The sequence below is a fragment of the Anopheles darlingi genome, chromosome 2 (assembly GCF_943734745.1).
Source record: "Anopheles darlingi chromosome 2, idAnoDarlMG_H_01, whole genome shotgun sequence".
Lineage (NCBI taxonomy): Eukaryota > Metazoa > Arthropoda > Insecta > Diptera > Culicidae > Anopheles > Anopheles darlingi.
In genome coordinates this window covers 5,735,001-5,758,959 of record NC_064874.1, presented here as the reverse complement: position 1 = coordinate 5,758,959, position 23,959 = coordinate 5,735,001, and the positions used below count along the sequence as shown (strand labels likewise).

The 23,959-nt window shown below is 50.6% G+C and overlaps 5 protein-coding genes across 6 annotated transcripts in view; 3 read left to right on the top strand and 2 right to left on the bottom strand.

Annotated features, from left to right (window-relative positions):
• The first annotated feature begins 130 nt into the window (after positions 1-130).
• On the top strand, positions 131-654 carry LOC125958056 (cytochrome c oxidase assembly protein COX16 homolog, mitochondrial). The gene is made up of 2 exons (XM_049691177.1): positions 131-320; positions 385-654. Exons 1-2 carry the CDS (start codon positions 199-201, stop codon positions 584-586), a joined length of 324 nt encoding a protein of 107 aa, XP_049547134.1. The 5' UTR covers positions 131-198; the 3' UTR covers positions 587-654.
• Positions 628-4,267, bottom strand: LOC125958051 (Hermansky-Pudlak syndrome 5 protein homolog). Its single transcript, XM_049691164.1, has 4 exons — positions 3,842-4,267; positions 3,360-3,761; positions 3,142-3,288; positions 628-3,078 (listed from the first exon to the last, which is right to left on the bottom strand). Exons 1-4 carry the CDS (start codon positions 3,926-3,928, stop codon positions 1,108-1,110), a joined length of 2,607 nt encoding a protein of 868 aa, XP_049547121.1. The 5' UTR covers positions 3,929-4,267; the 3' UTR covers positions 628-1,107.
• A 221-nt stretch (positions 4,268-4,488) lies between these two features.
• On the top strand, positions 4,489-14,569 carry LOC125948226 (E3 SUMO-protein ligase RanBP2). The gene is made up of 7 exons (XM_049674065.1): positions 4,489-4,879; positions 5,244-6,428; positions 6,500-11,530; positions 11,609-11,751; positions 11,821-12,659; positions 12,732-13,724; positions 13,807-14,569. Exons 1-7 carry the CDS (start codon positions 4,811-4,813, stop codon positions 14,112-14,114), a joined length of 8,568 nt encoding a protein of 2,855 aa, XP_049530022.1. The 5' UTR covers positions 4,489-4,810; the 3' UTR covers positions 14,115-14,569.
• A 59-nt stretch (positions 14,570-14,628) lies between these two features.
• Positions 14,629-23,486, top strand: LOC125950955 (uncharacterized). Its single transcript, XM_049679362.1, has 8 exons — positions 14,629-14,637; positions 14,701-14,836; positions 16,170-17,824; positions 17,910-18,149; positions 18,239-18,419; positions 18,490-21,626; positions 21,725-22,651; positions 22,813-23,486. The coding sequence occupies exons 1-8, from the start codon at positions 14,629-14,631 to the stop codon at positions 22,819-22,821; spliced, it is 6,294 nt and encodes a 2,097-aa protein (XP_049535319.1). The 3' UTR covers positions 22,822-23,486.
• Positions 23,487-23,678: 192 nt separating this feature from the next.
• The window catches only part of LOC125948237 (thiamine transporter 1-like), a 3,613-nt gene continuing 3,332 nt past the window's right edge, over positions 23,679-23,959 (bottom strand). For both annotated transcript variants that reach the window (XM_049674096.1, XM_049674097.1), the window contains exon 3: positions 23,679-23,959. This exon is cut by the window's right edge and continues 1,495 nt beyond it. The gene's annotated coding sequence lies outside the window, so the exon portion shown is untranslated.

Here is a 23,959-nt window from a genome sequence, read left to right as displayed (position 1 = left end):
ATCTACTAGTGTATGTTCCGCGACCAGAGAATCACATACTTTCCAGTCATGGTAGAAAGCTGAACTCCGCTTGTAGAATTGGACCCGACGTGCTAAGCGCGTTTGTTATGACTTCGGAAGAATCCGGCGGTCACGCAACAACCGAGAAAAAAAGTGTTGTTACGAACCCGCGGCGCCAGCCAGAACAGAAATTGGACGATGAACACGCTACAGCAGAAATTCCTTTACTATAGCAAACGGAAATCCTTCCGGTATGGGGTACCATTCCTGCTGCTCATGGTTGGCGGTTCCTTTGGATTGCAGCAGTTTGCACAGCTAAGGTAGAGTAAACTCCGATCTTGCTTCGTCCGGCGTTTTGTTCTAGCTTATCCACCCCTTCCGTAGGTACACATTCTCAAAGAAAGGCTCACTCACACGGCAGGAAGCGGAAAAGTATGGGGTGAATATGAAGAAACAGGAAGAGGTAACGCTGGAAGGCGAGTACGAGAAGATCAGAACGCTGGACATTGAGCACTGGGACAACATTCGAGGACCCCGGCCGTGGGAAGAAACCGTACCTTTGTCAACGCAACAAACAGCCAAGTAGTTTTTTTTTTGTTCTTGTTGGAAACCATAGCAGTTTCGCTAGAAAATACATTTCTTTATTTCCGTTCATATCGTCTCTAACTGTTTAATACAATATTTGGCATTATCATCTCTTAAGGTGATAGATATAGGTGGTGGCAATGGCAATTCAGCTACTCGCGGTTTCTTTTTTCATATGCGTAGCGCGTGATGCTGTGACTGGTTTCTACTGATCCAGCATTCCATACAGAAGCATTCCATACAGAAGCATTCAGCATTCTAAAGCATCGAGCACAGGCAGCAATAACAGCAATGCACAGACACGCGCCCTTCTTGGCTAGTAGCAGCTTCTCGTTGTTCCGGCCTGGCGCATGCTTCCGATACACGATAAACGAACCAGCGTCACGCGCGTCGTTGCAACAGAAGCCAGGAACGTTCAATAGTGGCGCACCCAGCTCGCCTTTTCTTCTAAGCGTTAGGCCTACTATTCGATGCAAGCGTGGGTTTAGCTATTTGCACTCTGATGGGGTGATTTACACTAGCTTACTTTGCTTGGAGCAATAGACAACGAATGTAGAAACTGGTGCTGATCGCACCTTTAGAAATGTGTTGGGTATAGTTGTTCAGTAGGCTCAACAGTTCGGCCGGTTCTAGATGTTCCAGTGCTACCTCGAGTAAATAGTTCCACTGGCGGAACTGTGCCTCTCCATCCTGCGAACTTCCGTTGCCCTGTATTGTCGGGGTCGTTTTTGTCGTGCAACGTTTATCACAGTTTAGACAGATCATTTCATTGCGCCGGTAGTAGCTCAGCACGAGCTCGAACAGTTGACGCCAATGGTGCGCTTCGAACATTTCTCCGGCCGCCCGCTCGAACAGCTCGCGATCGGCCAGGTTCCACACGCAAGCGACCACCTTATCCTGGCGGCGATCCTGGATGTAGTAGCGTGTTACAGTACGCCACAGGTGGGGTACCTGCTTGACGAGCGCAAAGCATTCACCATACTCCCGCCGTGACCAGAAGTAACGCATCAAGCTGATACCGATGTCGCGATAGTGACAGGTACGGGGTGCCCGTAGATAATACCCACACCCATCGCACCGACCAAGCTCACAGTCGAGCTGCTCCGACCGTTCCACCGTGTTACACACGATGAAACCTTCCTTGATGAACTGCCGGGGAACGGCATCGATCTCCCACAGCAGCTCCGGTTTGAGATAATCGAAGTAGATGCGGGTGCACTTGAGTCGTGCCTCCGGTTCCTCGTTCTCTTCCATCAGCGTTTCGAGTTTGTGCAACAATCGAACAATTGCTTCCGTACCGTAATCGTCGAAAATCTTGGCATACCGATCGGCAAAGTTGAGATTGCTAATGATCGACGAGCGGTAGATGAGATACAAGTTCCGGACGGTCGCATCGTCCTCGGATGTTTCATATCCGTTTAATAGAGAGGTGGAAAACTTTTTGCGTCCCGCTCCTGAACCACTACCGTTCATTGTTTGTCCTTTGCGGGTGCGAACGAGTTCCTCGAGCGATTCATCCTCATTATCGCCCATATCGTCGACATAAGAATCGTCACCCGCATCAATGCCCAGTTCGGCGAGTAGAGCGTTACCATTACCATTGTTATTGCGGCTAGGTTCATAGATTTTTGTGAGATTTAACGTTTTAGGCCGCTCCGGGGCACCACCCGTATGCTTCTGGCTCTGCTGCTCATAGCCCATGAACATCTGTTTGATGTTTCGACCATACTTTCCCCGTACCACCGACACCAGTGCTTCCTTTATGGTTGCCTCGGTCGAAAGCATCAGCGGCGACTCCTTGCCATTGTTGTTGAAAGCGCTCTCGAGTATATACACGCCTTGCTTTTGCTGATGCTGCTGCTGCTGGTGGTTTTTGCGCAATTCGTAGGACTCTGTCGATCGCCGATGGTTCTTTGGGGAGGTTTCTTGCATTCCTCCTTCCTTCGCAGCAACCAAACGTTCTTCTGCGACATCCTCATCTCCGGGCTCTCCCACAAACTCGACGCGCACCTGAAACAGACGGTTCTCGCCGGAAAGAAGATAGATCCACTCGTCTACCACGGCCACATGCGTGATGTCACTGAACTCATCTGTTCGCAATACGATGGTAGAGTGCAGTGGATCGATAATAAGCAACTGGCTACGATCGTGTACCAGTAGTAGCTGACGTCGTATCGAGTATAGTACCTGGAACGGTACGACCATCATCGTTCCATCGGCCGGCGCTGAATCAATTACTGTCTTATCGGTCGGTAAGCGGTGCAGCTGACGAACGTGTCTGGGTTGACCGGAACGTGGTTTGAATTGATGCGTTCTGATAACGTTACCCTCGAGATCGGCTTCCCAGAGACGACTGCCCGGGCGTGAGCAGAATATACGGACGTCCTCCTCGTCAACGATCATGAGCGGTGGTGACGGCGTCGCCGGTATACTGCTTGGCTGTGCAATCACAAAAGACGCTCCATATTGTCCCTCTCTCGGTCGATTACCGATCTGTAACGGAGTAGGTGATAGTGTTGCGATGGCTCTAGAAAGGAACTCGCTCCCGCTACTCACTTGCTTGAACTCTTCCCGGGCCGTGTTACAGAGCACACACTTTGAGAGTGTGGACACGAGCAGCAAATCTTTGTAGCGGTCTATTTGTACTATACGATTCTCCAGCAGTAGTACAGGATGCAGGCTTATGTTGAGTATATTGCGACCCTGAAATGTATGCAAAAGAACCGAATGAATGCCACTGTCCTGTGTACTCTGCTGTGCGAGTGACCATCTACCATGAACAGCGAGAACTGTATCAACGATACAATGCCCCGCGAATCGCCACAGTACAGCTCCTTATCATCCTCCGTCCAGCAGAAACTCGTTACGAAGGCCGAAGGTGGGCTTCGGGGCGCATCCGGGGGAAGTTGTTGCTCCTCGTCGCTTGTCAACGTGAGCTCGGTACTGATGATCTCCCGCACGTTCGGTGGGTCCAGCTCGAGCAGCACACCGATAGAACCGCTCTGGTTCCCGATTGCGATTTGCTTTTCACTCTGCGATATCGACACCTTTCCGATGACGCCCAGCTGGCTGGGAACGAGGGCCAGAAATGCAGTCGATTTGCGTTCGTACAGATACAAACTGCCCGAGTTGGCCCCAAACACCAGATACTTTGCCGAGCAATCGAAGCAGGTGAACTGTGAAATGGAGAGATAGAGAAGACCAGGTGAAAACTGTGCCAGCCTGCCAGCAACCTACGGGTTGCTAAGCTACGTACCTTGATTCGTTTGTTGTTCCGTAGAGGGTGATTCACGGGTTCGGAAAGATCCGCCCGATCCCGTAGCGCGTACTTTGCCGTTTCCATCTCGGCAGCTTGCAACGACTGAATGGTTTTTGCTTCACACCAGCTTCACGGCCCGTATTTTGATAACAGCGGCCGTGATCAAGGCCTTTTCGGTTCAAGGCAACCCTGCCTCTAGACGAGGGATCGATGCCCTGCGCTGGAACCACCAATTCCTGCCATGATTTCCAGGACTTTACCGGGGGTGCGCTCTTTTGTGCTGATACGGTCCAGGCAGGAGATTCGGTACGGACGACAACGGTACCGTGCGTGAACGTAAATTATCGTTTGTAATCGGAATGGACAGAAAATAGATCACTTTTACACTAAAATTTGGTCAGAACAAAAATCAACGGCGGGGAGAAAAACTTTTAGCCGGTGCCACACGGAGCGTAAACTCTAGCATAAACGTAAAAATTAATGCCAAAAGGTTTACGCCTCAAGTTTCCGCCTCGTCTGGCCCAGGCTTTTCTTCTATTTTTTTCCTTTTCGTCAAAATGTCACGCGACTGACGGATCTGGTACGTTCCTGAAGGGGTCTGGTACGTTTGCGAAGAGAAGGAAGTCAGAACGAAGAAACCCGGGAGTGTGAAATCGTCGCGCTTTCTGTATTTATCGAGAAAAAACGGTTTTTCAGCATTTTTCGTGACTTGTGCTCTGCTGGAACGGTGTGAATTGTAGTTAAAGACGTCCCGGTGCAAGCAGAGAGCAGAAATAGACCAAGTAAAACCCTCAAAAACCCCATCGGCGAGTGCGACCGTTTGTGCGTGCGTGTGTGTCGTCGAATAAATTTGCGCGCCGCGGCAGGATTTGCGGCGGTGGTTGCAGCTTCTTCGGCTTGTCGAGTTAAAGCGCGGGGCAAGAACAAGCAAACGGAGAAAAGCGAATAACCCGGAATAATACCATCATGTTCTCGAAGAAAAGAGATCTCGATCGGCATATTAGAACTACGGTCTGCAAGTTGTCAGAATATGAGGTACGAGAAATTTCTTTTTCCACTCACGCACCGCTGTCTAGGATATTCTTGGTCGGATTTTTTTCCACCAAAAAAACAATTCGTGTTGCTCGGTCGATGGTCGCGGCTGGCATTTCCCTGCTATCCTTGAACAGGAAGCAAAGGAACCGAGGAAGGATCCGCGCGTCTACCGCGTTTCGTCGCTTCGGCGTACCGCCGCTGCGAGTGTGAGGTTAGGGTCTGTGCGTGAGGTCGATTTGCGGCGGGAATGAGTCGAGATTTATTTTACGCTTTATAAATCCTTGAGACAAGCTGCACGGGATATTTGGTCAAATTGCTGGCAAGGATCATGTTTTTAATTTAGTCTTTCGGTATTCTTTTGCAGCGCTGCAACAGGGGATTGACCATAGCGCGGCAGTACTTCAGAATGAACGAGTACGGTACTGCAGAGCACTGGGTGTCATGCTTCCTTTCGCTGGATGGAAAAAATGCCCAGGCGTACAAGTTGCTCGGTCAGTGTTATGAGAAACAGGGTCGGATTGAACGCGCCCTCACCCAGTACCAGCGCTCGTTGGAGATCGAGCCTAATCAATCCGCCCTGATCACGGATTCGTGCCGGCTGCTGCTGATGGACGAAAATTGGACTAAGAACCTCTCAATGGCCAAATACTGGTGCGATTTGGCGGAAACGCAGCGCATCAACCACGAGGCGGTGCTGAACCTAAAGCTGAAAATCGCCAGCAAAGAAGCCAACAGCGATCAGCAGCAGGTGAAGGATATTATTGTGCGAGAAATATTAGCCCGGCCGCACGATCCCGCGCTGCGCGTTCGGTTGGTGGAGTACTTTCTCGAAGAAAAACAGCTGGAGGAAGCGTTCCGCTATTGTTTCGAGTTGGAGATGAAGTTCTCCGAAACTTTTCTCATGTCGATCGATTGGACGAACGTTATGGATCGTATGCTGAGCAAGTACGCTGGAGACACCTCGAGTCAGAAGCAGCCTTCCTGGCACTATTATCTCCTGCAAGCCATCGTACTCGATCGCCAGATTTATCTAAGTCTACTCTCCGACTCTACCATGGAGACGATCAAGCGAAGCAACATGAAGGAGATAGCGTCCAAGCTGTACGAGCTCGATCAGCTGCTGCGTCTCGTGGCGGAGAAGGGCAAGAATGCGTCTCCCCATAAGCAGCTGGCGGATGAGTATCTGAGACACTATCGCGGCCAGCTGCTGCTGCACTCGGCCTCGTTGCTGTTCAAGGGTTCTGCGGATCAAGGTTCCTCTCGGGTGGCTAGGGGTCGTGAGATGACAAAGAGATGCCTCGCATTGTTATTGCTCGCTTATCAGTGCGGCGTGCCAAAGACGGATGCCGCGTGGCTGAAACAGAGCAATGAATCGTCCCGCCAGGTGATGACTTTCTGGAGTAAACAGGCCGCATTCCGATGCTGCCAGGCCGGCAGTACCGTGCTGTCGTGTATCGATAACAACAGCTTGGACGTTTCGGTGCTGGCTGAGATCCAAAATGTTACGGAATCGAAGGTCTGGACGACGGCCGATAATCTTCTCGATCAGGTATGTATTTTAGTATGATACGATTGCGAGGAATACAGTTGCAATATCATGTGTTTCCTTCCTCATCGTAGGTACGGCAACTGTGCACCGATCCTGACTGGCGGAAAGACGTGTTCCGTACGCTCTACCCATCTGGTGATTCCTCGACGAAGGCAGCTACATCGTACTTCGTACAAGAGCAGCACACACTTAGCGCTCCGCAGTACGCACTACCGAAGCATGAGCATCTCGAGGTATACCTGGAGCTAGCACAATCCTTATTCCCCTCCTCACTACCTTACCTGGTGTATCTGGGCTTGGCGATGGGAATTGATAAATTGGCCGACTTGCGCTGCCGTGCGTTTCCTCGGTTGAACTTCTCCACCAACAATCTGGACAACTGTAATCTGGAAACGTTGAACCAGCTCGATATGGATTCTTTCCTCTATTGTTCGATTCTGGTGGCGCACAGTAACCTACTGGAAGGCGAACGACAGCATTACCGGGCTGCGATAGTGGGCACCGAAGGTCGTCCGGCCTTTCTTCCAGCTCCCAATTTGCTTCCTCTACTGTGCGAGGAGAACAAGGTGGAATGGTGGAGCGCGGCGTACCATCTCATACGCAGCAGTACGGCCAAAGAGGCGGCGACTACCGTAGCGGAGCAGAAACAGCTGTTACAGCACGGTCTGCAGGCAATTCGTGGAACCGGTGCTCCGCTCTGTGACGTAATGGTGCTGCTAAAACTGGGCCAAATTCTAGCCAAGCGGTCCATCTCAGGCTCGGCCCCACCGGAAGAGCGTCGCCAGACGGAATGTCGCGCTGAGACGGTCTATCGGAGTGCGGTTCTGCTCTGGAAGCACCGCAATGAATCTGGAGTCGCTGCATCCTCGTCCGGATCAATGTTCTTCCAATACGGCATCGAATCATACGATTGCCAGCAAGAAACGGTGAAACTCACCGAGGCTGGCATTACGTTTTTGGCCGGAGTGTATTTCAAGCATGGACGTCTTCTGGAGTTTACGCAAGACTTTGCCGGCATCCCGCTACCGTACGCTGCGTTCTTCCGTGCGGAAGCCTTCAAGAAGCTTGACGAATCAAACAAAACACCCATGAAGGGAACCGGGAAAAAGTTGTATGCGGAAAAGGCTCGCGAGTGCATCCGGTTGACGCAGCAGTATCTCACTCTTCCCTACATCGAACGTAATCATACACTCAAATATGTTGTGCAGGGTGAACTGAAACGGATGTCGTTCGGCGGTAACGATTCGTTCGACGCAACGCTCAACGCTTCGGCTAATGGAGGTGATGAAAGCGATCTTTTCCAATCGTTCACCTCAACCGCTGCAGGCAGTGTAGGTGGGCTGCGTTCGGAGCGCGAAACGACCGCAGCGGTGGCGACAGCTGCTGCCAACGTGTGCCTCTCGAAGACAAACGAACTGGAATCGCTGATCCGGCAGATGATGGAAACGCTCACGTTCGTGAAGGAGGACGTACTGGGCATTCGCAATGACGTCGGTGATATGCAGGATCGGCTGGTAAAAATCGAGGAAAACATCTATCGCAAACCGTTAGAGGACACTCCGAAGCAGAGCAGTTCTTCGAATGGTGGTGCTGCAAGGTCAACTACTACTGATGGCGATCAGCAGCAGCAGCAGACCCAGCAAGCGGCAGTTAACGCGGCCTCAGCAGCCGCTGCCTGGCAAGCGATGAATGAAATATATCTAATGGATGAATTCCAGAATTCGGCTGCCGCTGCGAATGCAGCTTATCATCAGCAGGTGCATGCCAGTGGTGGTCGCGCACCAGCAGGCATCGGTCTTCCACCACCGCCAGTTCTACCCTATGGTGCACTGTATGGAGCGGGAGCCGGGGCTTATGCTGGCTATCTCTCACCAGCAGTTCAACAGTCACAGCAGCAACAACAGATGCTTACGCCGCGTGGTCACACTGGCTTAGCAGGACCAGCAGGGCTAGGAGTATCACCTCTCCATACCTACCAACATCCGGATCAGAACCAACAGCAAATGCTGCTAGCAGCCATGAACTCTCCGGTAGCTGTACCGGGTGTATCCGGTGGTTACCATCCGCTACCACCAACCTACCAACAACAGACACTACCGGTGGCTGTTCCGTCTACGACGGCCATTCCACAGCCATCATCAGCGACGGCTAAGGGTACTCTTTCGCTGGAACAATCGCTACAAACGCCTTCAGTGCTGAACAGCTGGAACAACACCTACCATGGTGCGGCGGCCTTTAACAGTATGCCACCGGTAGCGGCAGCTCCTCCGCCGCCACCAGCAACCGCCGTTCACCATGTGCCTGCCGATAAGGGTGCCGCTCCGGTGAACGTGGTCATCACTAGTTCGGATCCGCTACCGCCACGAGCCGGTGCTGCCCATAACAGTACTTCGTTTGCTGCCGGTGCTTCTACTGTCGCCTCAACGCAACCCACTTACAGCGTGACAATACCACCACAGCACATAAAGCACAGCGCCACCGGTGGTAGCATCGGTCAGGGTACTACGGCAGCTTCCACTCCTAAACTGGAAGCGATCTCACCTGTCGTGGCTACGGGCAAAACACCCTTCCAACAGGCAGCAGCACCAGCAACCAGCATAAATAGCATGAAACCATCGACGTTGACATCAACTACGACAGCCGGAAGCACCGTTTGCACTTCCTCTCCATCGTTCTTCTCGAGTGCCATTAACTCACCGACCGTGAAGGCTCTGTTGACAGGTGGTGGAGGCGTGGGCAATGATGGAGATGACGGGGATGATGATGAGGATGATGCGAAGAATCTTTCCGGTACAGCTGAGTACGATCCACGACCAGACTTCCAGCCGATCATCCCGCTACCGGATGAAATCGTCGTACGTACGGGCGAGGAAGATGAGGAGCAGATGTTCAGTGGACGTTCCAAGTTGCTCCGTTTAGTGGATCGCGAATGGAAGGAACGAGGATTAGGCGAATTGAAGATTTTGCGCTCGAAGGCGGATGCCAGCAAGTATCGGATCGTGATGCGACGCGAGCAAATACACAAGATATGCGCCAACCACTACATCACACCGGAACTGATCATCAAACCGATGGACAAACGGCCAGAATGCTACATCTGGGCCGCTATGGACTTTGCGGACGAAGAGCCGCGCAAGGAGTCCTTCTGTGCTCGCTTCGGAACAGCCGATCTGGCTAAACAGTTCTTCGAGGCGTTCATTACAGCACGCGATGCCGTTGCTAAACTGCGAGCAAACGATCCAGTGTCCTCGTCGACGGCATCGACCGCGGCACCACCACCGACATCGGTCCCGACTAGTTTCTCTTTTGTTGCGTCGAAACCACCGGCACCATCGATCTCGGCTTCTACTGCTGCCTCAGCCACAACGAAAGCACCGTTCGGAGAGTTTACATTTGCTAAGAACTACACACCACCAAAGGTGGCCACCGGTACGGAATCCTCGACTGCACAAAGCAACCAATCAGCGGCGGCTAGCAAACCGAGTCCGTTTGCATCGTTCACCTTTAAAGCGCAGACTGCACCACCGGCCAATACTAGCGAACAACCCGGTAGTACCGTATTTGGTGGTGGTCCAGGATTAGGATTCGACGAGAAGGATTACAAATGCATTTACATCGTTCCAATCGTTGGATTGAAGTACAAAGAGCAACCACAAGCGAAGGATTGGAGCGACTATGGCAACGTTCCGGCATCCGGGGCGACTTTACGACTGCTGAGCGGAACGGTGAACGGTGCACCGGTTGTTCGTGTGTTGATTCGTAAACCGGGCCTGCTAGTGGCGGCCACCGTGTGTCTGAATCAGATTTTTGCCAAAGATACTCGTGTCGGTGCCGTCGAGAAGACTGGTGCCAGTTGGACTGGAGCACAAGATGGAGCGATGGCGACGGCGACGACGGTGAAAGGGCAAACGTATGCGGCGTACTTTAAATCGACCGAAGAGCGGGACACATTCCTTGCCGAGATCAAGAAAGTGTTGCCAGGTGCGGTAACAGTATCAGGTACAGCACCGGCTGGCCCGAAGACCGCTGCCACCAGCGGATTCGGTGATCTTTTCAAACCCAAATCTGGCAGCTGGGACTGTACGGGATGCTATGTGAACAACAAGGCAGAAGCTACACACTGTCTGGCATGCAATGGACCACGAGATCCATCTGTAAAGGCGGCAGATGCCACGAAACCGAAGGGCGGATTATTCGACAATCTTGCGGTCACTGCTGGTAGTGGCAGCAAGTTTACCTTTGGAATGCCCCCATCCACTGGATCATCCGCACAATCGACCATCACCTTTGGTGTCGCTCCGGCTGAACCGGCCAAGGTAGCGGCTTCAGCTGCAGCTAAACCTGCAGCACCAGCAGCACCAGCAGCAGGTGCAGGATTCGGAGACAAATTCAAACCCAAACCCGGTGCATGGACGTGCAATGCGTGTTATCTATCGAACGGCGCCGACACGGTGTACTGTATGAGCTGCGAAAGTCCGAAAGACGACACGGTTCCGAAGAAGTCTTCCGCTTCTTCTGCCACGGACTCGATCGGTGGGTTGCTGAAGGCGGCCGATACAATGCCCAAGTTCAATTTTACTGCGGGCGGTGGTTTTAGCTTCGGTGTACCGCCTCCGGCATCATCAACAGCTAGCACAGCAGGGGCCACGGCTGCCACAACCACGACGAGCACAGCAGCATCCAGCCAACCAGCAGCAGCACCGGTCTTTGGAGGGGGCTTTAGCTTTGGTAGCCCTATGAAGCCACCTGCCACTATCGGTGAGCCAACTGCCACTACCGTCGGTGCGCCCTCGAAGCAAGTTTTCAAATTTGAACTACCAATACCGACCACCGGTGGACTCTCGTTTGGGTCGAAGCTTGCCCCAACTCAGCAACAGTCCCAGCAAGGAGATGCAGCGAAGCCGTTGGATGCAGCACCAGAAAAGACTTCGTTTGGATTTGTGTTTAAACCAAAATCGCCAGGACGCACACATAACAACAGCACCGGTGGTGGAGCCGGCGATGGCGGTGATGATGATGCTGGTGGCGGTGCTGCTGACAGTAGCGTAACGGAGGAGGAGAACAATACCTACTTTGCACCTGTAATTCCACTACCGGATAAGGTAAGGAGTCACGGTAGAGACCGAGAGAACGGGGGTATCATTTGATTCTCTTCTTTTTTTCTTGTTTGCATTCTGTAGGTTGAGGTGAAGACGGGTGAAGAGGACGAGCATGTCTTGTATGCCCATCGTGCCAAGCTGTACCGCTTTATTAGTTCCGAGTGGAAGGAGCGCGGCATCGGTGATGTCAAGATACTGAAGCATAAAGAAACGGGAAAAATGAGGTAGGCAAAAAACATAGACTACATTAGGATGATCCTTAAGCTAATCTCAAATCTGATCTTCCATCGCAGGGTTGTGATGCGGCGTGAGCAAGTACTGAAAATCTGTCTCAACCATGCCCTAACCGAGGAGGTGTGCTACTCAAAGAAGGACGACAAATCGTGGCAATTCGTGGCGAATGATTTCTCCGAGGGTAGCTTTGAGTTGATGAACTTTTGCTTGCGCTTCAAGTCGGCCGATGTGGCGCAGGAGTTTCGCGATGCGATTACGGATGCACTAAGTGGAAAGCTAACTCCTCAGGCGAGTGCGGCAACACCGACGGTCGCTACACAATCCGATTCGCGTGATTCAACGATCACGTCCACCACGTCCCCACAGGGAGAGTTTAATTTCTCCAAGCTAAGCGATGTTTCGCTAAACGAGCGCGAAACACTGGAGAAATACAAACTGCCGGCCAATTTCTTCGATGCTCCAGCCACCGGACCTTGCACGGGCTGTCGGGGTTGTGATCCGGATGTGTTCGAGTTTCCCTCGTATGATTGTAAATCTTTTGCTGATCCCGGTTCCGATGGTGGCAGCTTACCTCTCGACATCAGTGCGGTACCAGCGCTGCCAGAACGTCGCTCGGCACCATTGGCCACTACTACACCGAAGAAAGTAAGCTTCAGTGAGGTGAAGGCACCACTGCCGACCACCACTAAGCCACCGCTCTTCGGTGGTCTAACATTTGGAGTGCCGTCCAGCACTAGTACGAACACCTCCAGCACTGCAACCAATAGCTTCCTAGCGGCAGAACAGAAATCTGCTTCCGCTTCAACCTTCCTGGCCTCCTCGGGGTCAATATTCGGAGGAGATAAAACTGTTACTCCCGTTGCCGGTGGTGGGACCGGTGGTGGGTTGATCTTTGGAAGTAAGTATCAGAGAACCACTGGTGAGACTGAATGTACTCTCATATCAATGCAATTTGTTTTTCACTTTCCAGGCTCGCAAGGTGGAGGCATCGGATCCGGTGCGTCGGGAGGTTCCATCTTTTCCGCCTCGTTAAACACCACCCCAAAGACAACTTTCGTTTCTCCACCGAGTAGTGCTACGGAGAGTGTGAGTGCGGTCACCACCGGTGCAACGACTACAACGGCATCCATCCTAAAACCACCCGCTCTTGCAACACCTTTGTTACAACAACCATCGCTCACTACTACGCCGTCGGTGACCACTACTCCTAAGGCGATCGAAGGAGGGAACCTGTTCGGTGGATCGACGTTTGGATCGGGTGGCAGCACAAAGAGCATCTTTGGTAGTGGCGGTGTAACCACGACGACGCCCGGTGGCAACGTGACGGCAACTCCACCTTCGAATCTGTTTGGAAGTGTATCGTTCGGTGGTGCAAGTAGTAGCCCCAACTTCAGCTTCGGTGGAATTAGCAAACTTGGAGGATCACTAGCGACCACCACCACCACTACCCAACCATCGGGACTAGGTTTGTTCGGTGGAGTTAGCGCTGGTAAACCAGTTGGCACAACACCCGCACCTGATGCAGCACCCGTGCTTAAGATGGATAGTGACGTTAGCTTTGCCGATCTAGCCAGCAGCAGTCCGAGCTTTGGCAATTTCAAGAAGATCGATGGTGGCGGAGGCGATGTCGCAATACCTGGTAGCCAGCAGAAGGGCACTACCGGATCGCCAGCTAGCGGTGGTTTTGTGGGTCTAACAGTGAAGGAAGACTTTTTCTCGCGCTCAGCGGCTAACAAATTGAATAGCAGTGGCGGCGATGGTGCTGCGACTAACAACAACGGCAAAGCGGACGAGGATGAAGGTGTCGGTGGAGACGAACATTATGATCCCTACTATGCACCAGTCATACAGCTGCCGGACGAGATCGAGGTGCGCACGGGCGAGGAGGAAGAAACGAAGGTGTTTGGTGATCGTGCAAAACTATTCCGATACGATTCCGATACCAAGGAGTGGAAAGAACGCGGTAAGTCGTCGCGATATGGCATCCCAATGGAAGAATGATCGTCATAGATATTCATGGTTCGTTTTTTTTTCTTCCCCCCCAGGTGTTGGCGAGTTGAAGATCCTTCATCACCCGGTACGCAATGCTTATCGCATGCTGCTGCGTCGTGAGCAGATCTTTAAGCTAGTGCTCAATCACGCCATCACGACTGATCTGGCCGTAACACCGATGAACAACTCAGGCAAGGCGTTTGTCTGGGCCGCGATGAACCATGCCGAGGGACCCGCAGCGCTAGAGAAACTGGCCGTACGCTTCAAGAACGAAACGATCGCTGCCGAGTTCCTGAAGGCACTGGAAAACTGCCAGGAGAAGCTGCGCACCCGGCCAGATCTCGAACCGGATCAGGATTAATAGTAAGCTGACAGACATCCAGCAACAACGGACAGTGGGTTGATGGTGCGCTCCCCGATATACAGTTAGTTAGTTGTTTGGAATCCGATTGAAAAATACATTCTCAGCAGATACGCTCACACAACGCAAGCCGCGCCGCGCAAGAGATGATGCAGGAAATAATTTCGAAGTGGTTGAAGACATGAAAGGATAGAAGTAAATGTTTAGAGATAGACCAGTTGACAGTGCACTAGTTTTAGGAGTAAACATCATCAACAGGAATCGGAGACTGCAATGCTGCGTACCGCCAAGGGGTCCAGGTCGTTATTTTGCAGATAGTTATAAATATGGAAAGAGCGATAGAGTGAGGTCATCGGAATTAGAATTACGGTTTCGTACGACGTCTCCTGCGATGAATTGTGCGAAATTGTTTAGTGAATATGACCGCGTATCAAATAAATGTTTCATTCCCTAAAACCGAACACGCCGAGTTTGCCATTGCCGGAGAAACCCGTTTCCAAGCGGCGCCGTTGCTATGAAGGAGGTAGTAATTACGCGCTTACGAGAACTTCAGTTTACCCGTCGCGCTTTGTTCCTTTTCTCCAAGCCGTCAACCCATCACCACTACAAGCGTGCCCAGAATCGCGATTGTACCACTACTAACAGCAACGGCGGCGGCAAAGAAGAAGAAGAAGAAGACCACCCTGAAAGCAGCGAGGAGCACAGCAGCCGCAGGAAAACAGGTAATTCTGAAGATGAAACCCGCGCATCATTGGTGTTTTGTGTTTTGAATCGTGCAAACGCGCACACAGCATCCGGGGAGTGTGAAGGTTTGACGCAGGCCCCGGGAAAACGAACACTACAGGTATGTGAAACGGGCTTACTCCGCGGAAGGTATCGCTGATGCACTGAGCACCGGAATTTGTGCCACAAACGGCCGTCGTAGCGAGTTTGTGGCCGAAACGGTGGCATCCCCAGCATCGTTAATTCGTGGAAACGAGCATCGGTACGTTGGTATACGCGGGCGGCTTGAAAACCCATGACGACGCCAAGGGCCAGGCATCGAAGAAAGCAAATGTCGGCCGATACAGATCAGGGCGAGTAGCGCGTTGCCTCCCGCGAAAGCGAACGCGTTGAAAGGAGATGGTTACGCGGCACGATAATCGCAACGCCGCCGCCGTCGCCACCGCCGCCCGTGCTTCGGATGGAAGTAGTGGTGCGAAAAGTAAAGATGCTGGCGCCACCGTCGCCGCCGCCGCCGCCGGGTGCCCCCACTAAATCCCTACGTTAGCCTTTCTTCGTGTGGCCGCAAGGCGTGCTTTTTTCAAGGGTAGTTTAGTTTTTAGTTTGGAAATCGTTTCAGAAAGCTGGAAACCGGAATACGAAGGCAGGGGTCAGGGGGAACGAATCGCAATAAAGCGCATTGTACTCGTCAGCGTAGCATCTGTGTCACCCCGGTTTGCTCGCGGATGATCTGATGAAATCGTTTCCCATTTTAGAGCTATACTGAAGCGAGAGAGAGAAGTAAGCTGCGCTGCCACACTTGACTAGCTAAGAACGTGCGGCACGCGCGGATCGGAAGGGGCATACAGAACAGCGGGGCGACGAAATCTGCTTCAGCCGCTACGCTGTGCTTCAGCCAGCCAAGGAGGATCCCTTGCCGAGAAGTCACAAGAAGCCACATTTCTGGAAACTGTAAACGTTTCGCATGCAGCCGGTTTCGTTTCCCTGTTCTTGTTGGCTATAAAATCTCGTTTGTGCGAGGTTGTTCGAGAAATTCTAGTGCGTTTAGTGGTTCTGCGGCCCCATTACACACACACACATTTGCGCGTCATTTATCATTTGCACGATATTTAAAATAATTTTCCGTTTCTGCTTCATCATACGGCCTCTTGTTTTGTGCTGGCGAACTCAACGAATGGCGGGTAAACCGGGATAGCGTAATCTCGACTCTTTTGTATCCCGACGCTTTTGTATCCCCACTCTACCATTTATTAGGTTTTCATTTGTGAAAGTTCGTGACCTTCGGGCGAGTTTTGTACGTAAAAATTTAAAACACATTTCTTTTCTTTCCAGCTGTTTCTGTAGTTCAGACCCTGTTCTCGTCCCCGTTTGGCACTAGTTCGGGCATGTCGTCCGATGATAAAAATCAACCAGAGCAGCAAGCATCTGAAGCATCGTCGAGAAAGAAATTAGTGGTAGTAAGGCGGTTCGTTGGACCCGGCATTGGTAGCGGCAGCGGCAGTGGTAGCACCGCTATCATCCCTAACGTCTACAACAACAATAATAAAGGAGAAAGCGACATCACGGAGATTCCAAACATTGCAGAGATGCGCATGAAAGTGACCGGTGATGATGGATCTCGCAACGGATTGCCCTCGGCAGCGGCGGCAGCAGCAGCCACAAGGGAAACGCCGGCAGCGGCGAGCACGAATCGTGCTGCTACTACCACGGCAGCGTCTATTTTAGCCATACCGAGCAACAGTACCCCGCCGGGACTGTCCGCAGCATTAACGGCGTCACAACAGAGCGGTCTGAACGCTCCAAAAGCGGGAACCGAGACCGTAAGCAACGCTCTCGTTTCCGTTGCTCCGACAACAACAGCTACTATCACGCACAGTCCGAGTGCTTCTGCTGCAGCGGTTACTCGAATCGTTATCAAATGTCCCGTGCCAGAAGCAGCAGGAAGTCAGCCAAGTATTGTGACGCCAACACTGAATCACACCAACAAGAAGTCGGATGAAAAGTCGGACCAGTCGTATCAATTCCCCACCTCCACCACCCCTCCGCGTTTTAGCGCAAAGTCGCCCATAGTGTTGCTTAATGCCATTTCCATCCCAACAGAAACTGTTGCCGGAGCTTCGGTATATAGTAATTCTGCTGTCGTGTCCAGAAAAAGGTCAGTTTCAGCATCAAGCGTAACACCTCCGACTACGAGCAATGAAACATCGGTGCAGAGCAATGATACTGTTGCTGAGGGCAGCGCGACAAAGCCTACTACTCGTACCGGTAAAGGAGACGATCCAGGGAACGTGTCGCAACCCGTGGTACCCAGCACCGTCGATGGTGACACCAATAATGGACAAACAAACGAAAAAGAGTCGAACTTGTCGAAAGTTTCCAGAGAGGTGAAGTTGCTAGATATGGGCTTGGGATCAAAGTTTTTGGCCGGGTACCATCTGAACGAAACCACACGCGATGGTAAGATACGTGCGCGTCGAAATAGCTGTTCGCCAGCGAATATTGCCACGGGACAAGTAACAGCACGAGGAAAGCAGGAGAAATCTAAACTGGCATCAAGCGGAAGTGGAAGCGAGAATGACCTATACTCCGCTTCTCCCCTTCAGGATTTTAGCGTTGATGCTATGAATAGTTCCGTAGATTCCGCAGTTAGTGCTTTAGTGGCAGATGGGTCCCTTACAGGGGGCACTGCCATTGCACCAGCGCGACGTTCTGGTATGCGCTCGGAAAATGCCGATTTCGCAATGAAGCAACAAAGGTTTCTCCATCTACGGTTACATGGTTCTGGTGCTGGTTTAGATAGCGTCGATGACGAAGAGTCCAGTTCTGTTGAGGCGACACCGGCGGCGGCGACTACTAGCGCTAATACGAGCGCTAGAAGCAACAAACGTAACAGTGGTGGCGGAACTGCTGGTAGTAACGCTAACACTTCTATTCTCTCACCGAACCAAAGCAGCACGCCACAAGTACTGCCAGCGGAACCAACGAAGGTAATTGTGTTGAGGTTATGGAAACCTATGCCTTTTTTATAATGCTTCAATCTTGTCTAAAACCGTAATTCATTCTTCTCCTCAGCCTGGTTCGGATCGGTTTTGTTGGAAGTGCCGAAAAAGCGATCCGGGTATGATAACGTGTTCGACCTGCCCGCGTTCCTATCACGCGACGTGTGCTCGGTTTATGATCCATTCCCCCAACTGGCGCTGCGCGGAGTGTGTGAAAGTTGTATCAGCGCGTGCTACGCCTATCTCTGCAGAAAAGCTGCATCAATGTTTGGAACTGGCGATCGATCGCATAATTTCGCATCCAGCTTGCGGAGTAAGTCATGGTCGAGGACTGGTTTTTTTTGCTTCATAAATTGGTATGTGTTGTTAACTTTTTTTTTTTATTTATTGTGATTTTTGTAGAGCGAGTTATTCAATCCGCTACAGAAGGGCAGCCTTCCTGGGTATACCGATTATGTATCTTATCATATGGACCTGGCAGTTCTACGTGATCGAATAGTGGCGAAAGAGTACTCCACACTCGAGGGATTTCTGTGCGATTTGAGTTGGATACTGCATAACATGCTGATCTACGCACTGAGTGGTAAGTGAATAAGGTTCGCCTCCAGTTTATTGAATGTTTTATGATGGAATATGCATTGATCTTGTTTAAGGAACCAACAACAACAAGCTGATTAAATTAGCGAGAGAAATTTGTAAACAGGGAAGGCAACAAGTCGAGGACATTGAGTACTGTTCGGAGTGTTACATGAACATGACCTTCCACAACAATTGGTTCGAGCTGGCATGCTCGAAGCCACATCTCTTGGTGTGGGCTAAGATGAAGGGCTATCCTTACTGGCCAGCAAAGCTTTTCACTCACACCCGAAACAGCAACTTGCAGATGCAGGTTCTATTCTTTGGCAAGCATGATCGCGGTTCGCGTATCACGTCCAAAGATTGCTATTTGTTTTCAGAGCAGTTCCCGAAACAGAAACCGACGAAAGATAAAGATTGGGATTACAGTATGATTGAGGCAAAGGCTCATATCGAGCAGTTGATCGAGAGGTTCGGAAGTTTCCACTACGCAGAACACCTGACAACACTGGACGCGAGTCGAATCGTGGAACAAACTCGCGCAATGATACCCGGTGCATTTGGAGCTACAATGAATGTTAACATCCGCCAGGGCGTTAGTGCAACGACGAAAAATGGCGAAAGCGAGGTAGTAGCAGCTGCTAGTGCTGTACAAAACCATGACACCAGTACACCTGGTAAGAACAAAATAACGATGAAAATATCGAAAAACTCTGTGGTTTCAATTTCGGCATTAGCTGAGGATGTCGAACCGGCACCACAGCGTACGCCGATGAGCAACGAGATCAAACTCCCCGAAACACCAATGGATCAACATGATAAGAGTACCGGTGGAAGCGAATCCAAATCCTCCACATCATCGACTCCTTTACAGCAACCGACAAAACGTACGTCGCAACGCAAATCGCGAGTGATCATAGAGGCTACTGAAAAAGAAAACGAAGGCAACGCACAGGAACCCGGAAAGGCCCATGTTTCAGCCACCAGTGCGTTTGCAAAACTGCGCAAACGACGGATGAGCACTTTTAACCATGAGCTCCCTCGGGTTCCGCAGCGTCAGGAGCAACAACAGCAGCAACTACAACAACAGCAGCAACAGCAACAGCAACAGCAGCAGCAGCAGCAGCAGCAGCAACACCAACAGCAACAGCAACAGCAACAACAACAGCAACAGCAACAGCAGCAGCTGCAGAAGCAGCAACAACAGCAGCAACAGAAGCAGCAGCAGCAGAATGATGGTAAAGTGGAAACGCTACGTATTCGTCGCAACTCAGCAAGCTGGGAAACAGAGCCGATTGTGAAGCGTAATAAATCGATTGTGAAGACCCAGGATTCGACGCCTTCTCCATCTGGCTCCGGATCTTTGTCGATTAGCAAAGAAACATGGAAAGCTAAAAAGGCTGTGGAAAATGAAGTGTTGCAGAGTAATGAAACTCTGCCGGAAAATACATCAAATGTAACCCCCGTTAGCACCCAAGCTAAAGATAGTGCGGACAAAATACACACAATTGGTGCGGAATTAGTGTCCTCGGAGACGGGCCAAACGTCTACTGTGGCAGGAAAACCCTCGGCATCGGACACATCGAGTAGCACTGTTGGTGTCGGTGAACTACAACCAGAAATTTCAACAATCAGTGAACCAATTGCTCCTAAGCAGGAACCATCTTGCACACTGAACGCCTCAAAGTTTTATTCAAACTCCTTACCTAATGCAAAACAACCAACTACAGACATGGCACCCCGATTGAAGGTAAAATCAGTAAATAGCATGCTTTCGTCGATGGTCGTTGAAGGTGTACCGTCGACTGCAAAGACATCTGACATACAAAGCACACCGTCTACTCCACGGTCCAGTCGACAATCAAGCCCAAACAATAGGTCAGCCACTGCAATGGCTACACAGCTCTTACAAAACAGTTCGCCTGGTACCACAATTAACTCGCAAACATCATCTGCTGTCGGTATGAGAACAGTCCCATCTTTGGCATCAGGTAATGATCCACAAAGGAAAAATGTGCAGCCCCAAGTGCAGGATGGTGTCCCACCGTCGAACTCTGCCTTAAACACAGTAAACGAACATTCAAAAGTCGCGCATGTAGTTGCGACGGTGGTAAAACAGGAACCTCCCGAAGCAAATGAAGATAGAAGCTCGGCATTACCTGTTGTGTCCTCGCACCCCGATATACCTTCAATAAACCCGACGGGTGTCGAACTGGAATCATCTAACAGTGCTACCTTGAAGCGACTCACTGATCGCATCAATGCTCAGGGTACTTTAACGATAACTGCAACCAATGAACCCCTGCAAATTCCCAGTTCACCATATTTGGATAAGGCGCTAAAACCATCCGCTAGACAACAGCAGCATCAACAACACAAGCAGAATCAGCAGAATCTGCAGCAACAACAGCAACAACAGCAACAAGTGGTATTGGTCGAGATGTTACCGCAGCCGGCGATAGTCAGCGCCGGAACCATGGACAACATCTTGCAGAAGCCCGTAGTCAACGTTCCACGTGCAAGAAAGACCTTTCCATGTACACCGAATAGGCAAGGAGGAAACAGTTCGGGTGGAGGTGATGCTGAGTCGTCGCATAAAGCTGTGCCACACATGGTGAACATCCCGAATCCGCAAGCACCGTCATCCAGTTTGGATGTTCCCGTGGTTGCAGTTGCTAACGGAGGAGTTGCTACTGCTGCTGCTGTAAGTGCTGCACCTCTTCCACCACTGCCTCCTTTATTTCTTGCCCCTATTCGGCCAGCACCGCAAACTTCCCCGATTTCATCGTCGAGACAGGTTTCACTTGCCAATACATTAGCAGGATTATCGTTCTCGGGTACATCGGATGCTGGCTGTGGGGATGGCAGCGAAGGCATTCCGCCACATACAGCGAGCTTAGATCAATCGCTCAATAGTTTGCTATCGTCTCTCGGTACGGAAGTGCATGCTACGAGCACGAGTAGCACCAATACCGAGAGTGGATTGTCGGCCGTAAACCGTGCTATCTCGAGGGCTGTCCTGACTTCTGAAGGGAGTAAAGACAGCAATGGCGTTCCTAGTGGTAGTGTTGGTAAACAAATCCGCACAAATTTACCATTGCCACCGCTGCAACCGAGACCAACATCGACCCTAGGTTCGAACTCCACCGCTTCTATTCCACGCATTGCTTCGCCTTCCGTTGAGGACGATATTATAGTTCAAAGCGCGGCAAAGGTACAAAACGCACACAAACACACATATACTAATGCTGATAGAAACTAATTTAATCACTCTTTCTTTCCTTTTGTTCTCCTTCATTATGGTTGTTGCAGATGACGGAATTCTTTGAGAACGTATTGAGTTCAGTGTTGAAACACGCCGCTGGTCAGAATACGAATTGGGCAGAGGTGGTGCAGTTGAAACATGAACTGGCCCGCACGAAGGAAAAACACCGCGTCGAGCTAGAACGTCTGCGCAACGAGCACGCCCGGGAGCTGATGGAGTTGCGCACGAAGTGTGAACAGGACATGGCGCAGGCAATGAAAAACCAGCTTATGCAGGCTAACTGTGAACGTGAGCTGGAGGTTATGCAGACAAAGAGGATGCGATGGTGTATTTGTCTCAAGGAAGCACCGTTCAACTGTTGCTCAAACGCGTCATATTGCAGTGTGGAATGCCATCAAAAGGACTGGGCATCGCATCAGAATAATCACCAGTCATCCTCAAGTAATTTTGGTGAGGGCACTGGTACTATGATGGCCAGCAACAACCCTTCCGCGTTGACTACCGTCGTCTCAGCTCCGGTTGCTCCTACCGACGTCGATACAACGCCTCGTTCTAGCTTCTTGCGCAAAAGGCCTGCACCACAGATCCTGTCCGTAGCGTGTACTACTATGGCATCACCCACTCCACCGAAGACAACTGCAACGGCGCGGCTTATTCCGAGCGGTACGTTCGGTGGTTCCATCACATACCCGCGTACGCCACAGATCGCGACCGTGCACGCAAACGTGCCGGACTTAAATGGGCGAGTCGAGAATACGGCTAGTGCCCTCAGTGTGTCTTCCACGCCATCCGCAAATGCTGAATTCTCCAATCAGGTTCCCAGGCGTGCGCCTTTGCATCAGCAGCCTGTACAGCAGCAGCAGGATGATTCTGACGATGTGATATTCTGTTCCTCAACTTTACCGAATCCGGCACCGCTGCTGATGCCGCCGTTGAGCGGCCAACGGAATGTTAATCATAATAACAGACATAAGGTAAGGCTTTCTTCTTCCCTAATTTGTCTCTTATTGCTATATGAGTTTCACTAGAAAGTAGTACAATTGTCTGTGGTTTGTGTTATTTATAATTTTTTTCATTTTCATTTTTTCTTTTTTGTTTGTTGGACATTTCAACTCCCATTTTACAAATTACTCAGTATAAGTGATCATCGCCATTGTAGAGAGCAGTGAACAAGCAGGGCGCCAGGATCGTAATACCAACAGCCGGTAGCAGCGATCCGATTCTGATCCCTGGTACATCATTCATCACCACCGCAACCTCCACCATCACCACCACCACCCCATTTACGTTCTTAACCACCAAGCGTACGACTACGTTACCGCTACCGAGCGTATGGAATCAGCTCTTCCTACAATCAACCGCTGTGGCGGCATCACCACCGACCATGACAAAAAAACATTTACCAGCGACGGCAGCGGCCACCATCACTGCTACTATAACTGCACCCTCGCGGTAGTAAAACAAATAAGATCTAATAGATTCGTAAGATTTTCTCATCTACGACAGAGTTTACGCTAATTTGTGTAGAACACCGTGGATTGAATTCACTTTGTAGAGGTGAAGGAAAACGTTAAACATATTTATGTTTTTGAATTTTGACTTTGAATTCGATCGGAATTAGAAGACGTCCGGAATTAGATGAGAAAAGGTGGATATGCTTGTATAATTAACATGAAATAGGAATAAGAACTCAGGACGATGTGAAGGAACGGAGGAGTATCAACATCCATTAATGGAGTTTGTCCTTGCATCGATCGTGCGCAGCTCTTTGTACAAATTGTAAGCATTCAAAAAAGGAATAATGAAATAAATGAAATCTCTTTTCTAATTTAGATGTTGGGTTATTGACAATAATGAAAGATGGTTATAATGACCGTGTCACTGTGTCGGAAGAATCAACAGAAGCGATAAGTAGCCGACCGCATCGGTGGTATTGTAACTGTCTACGGACCGTGAGAAGTGACCACCCTCTTCTACAAATAAAAAGAGTAGCCACATTGCAGGTTAGTATAGTTGCACTCTGTAGCATTTCTTTTGCTAAAGATGGTTTTGTTTTATTAATTTCCATTTTCTTCTAAAAATTGCCAGCAAGCTAGCAAAAGCTGGATTTCACTTGCTTGTTGTGCTGTCTCGCATTACCTCCTTAAGAACATCCTACCTTAAAAACTACGCACACAATACGGTGTCTCTAACAATTGGTACAATACCTCTACGATAATGCTTAATTTCTTGTCAGTTTGTCCTTTTAAACTGAAAGAAATTGTGTCAAGTACGCTTGCTTT

Excerpts from the sequence above, each read along its gene's own strand:
- LOC125958051 (XM_049691164.1), bottom strand. The coding sequence starts at position 3,928 with ATGGAAACGGCAAAGTACGCGCTACGGGATCGGGCGGATCTTTCCGAA. Across the intron at positions 3,289-3,359 it reads TACAGTTCTCGCTGTTCATG|GGTCGCAATATACTCAACAT; the intron begins GTAGATGGTCAC and ends CATACATTTCAG. Across the intron at positions 3,079-3,141 it reads CCCGGGAAGAGTTCAAGCAA|ATCGGTAATCGACCGAGAGA; the intron begins GTGAGTAGCGGG and ends ACTCCGTTACAG.
- LOC125950955 (XM_049679362.1), top strand. Across the intron at positions 17,825-17,909 it reads TGCCAGCGGAACCAACGAAG|CCTGGTTCGGATCGGTTTTG; the intron begins GTAATTGTGTTG and ends TCTTCTCCTCAG. Across the intron at positions 21,627-21,724 it reads TAGTTCAAAGCGCGGCAAAG|ATGACGGAATTCTTTGAGAA; the intron begins GTACAAAACGCA and ends TGGTTGTTGCAG.
- LOC125948226 (XM_049674065.1), top strand. The coding sequence starts at position 4,811 with ATGTTCTCGAAGAAAAGAGATCTCGATCGGCATATTAGAACTACGGTC. Across the intron at positions 4,880-5,243 it reads GCAAGTTGTCAGAATATGAG|CGCTGCAACAGGGGATTGAC; the intron begins GTACGAGAAATT and ends ATTCTTTTGCAG. Across the intron at positions 13,725-13,806 it reads CAAGGAGTGGAAAGAACGCG|GTGTTGGCGAGTTGAAGATC; the intron begins GTAAGTCGTCGC and ends CTTCCCCCCCAG.
- LOC125958056 (XM_049691177.1), top strand. The coding sequence starts at position 199 with ATGAACACGCTACAGCAGAAATTCCTTTACTATAGCAAACGGAAATCC. Across the intron at positions 321-384 it reads CAGCAGTTTGCACAGCTAAG|GTACACATTCTCAAAGAAAG; the intron begins GTAGAGTAAACT and ends CCCCTTCCGTAG.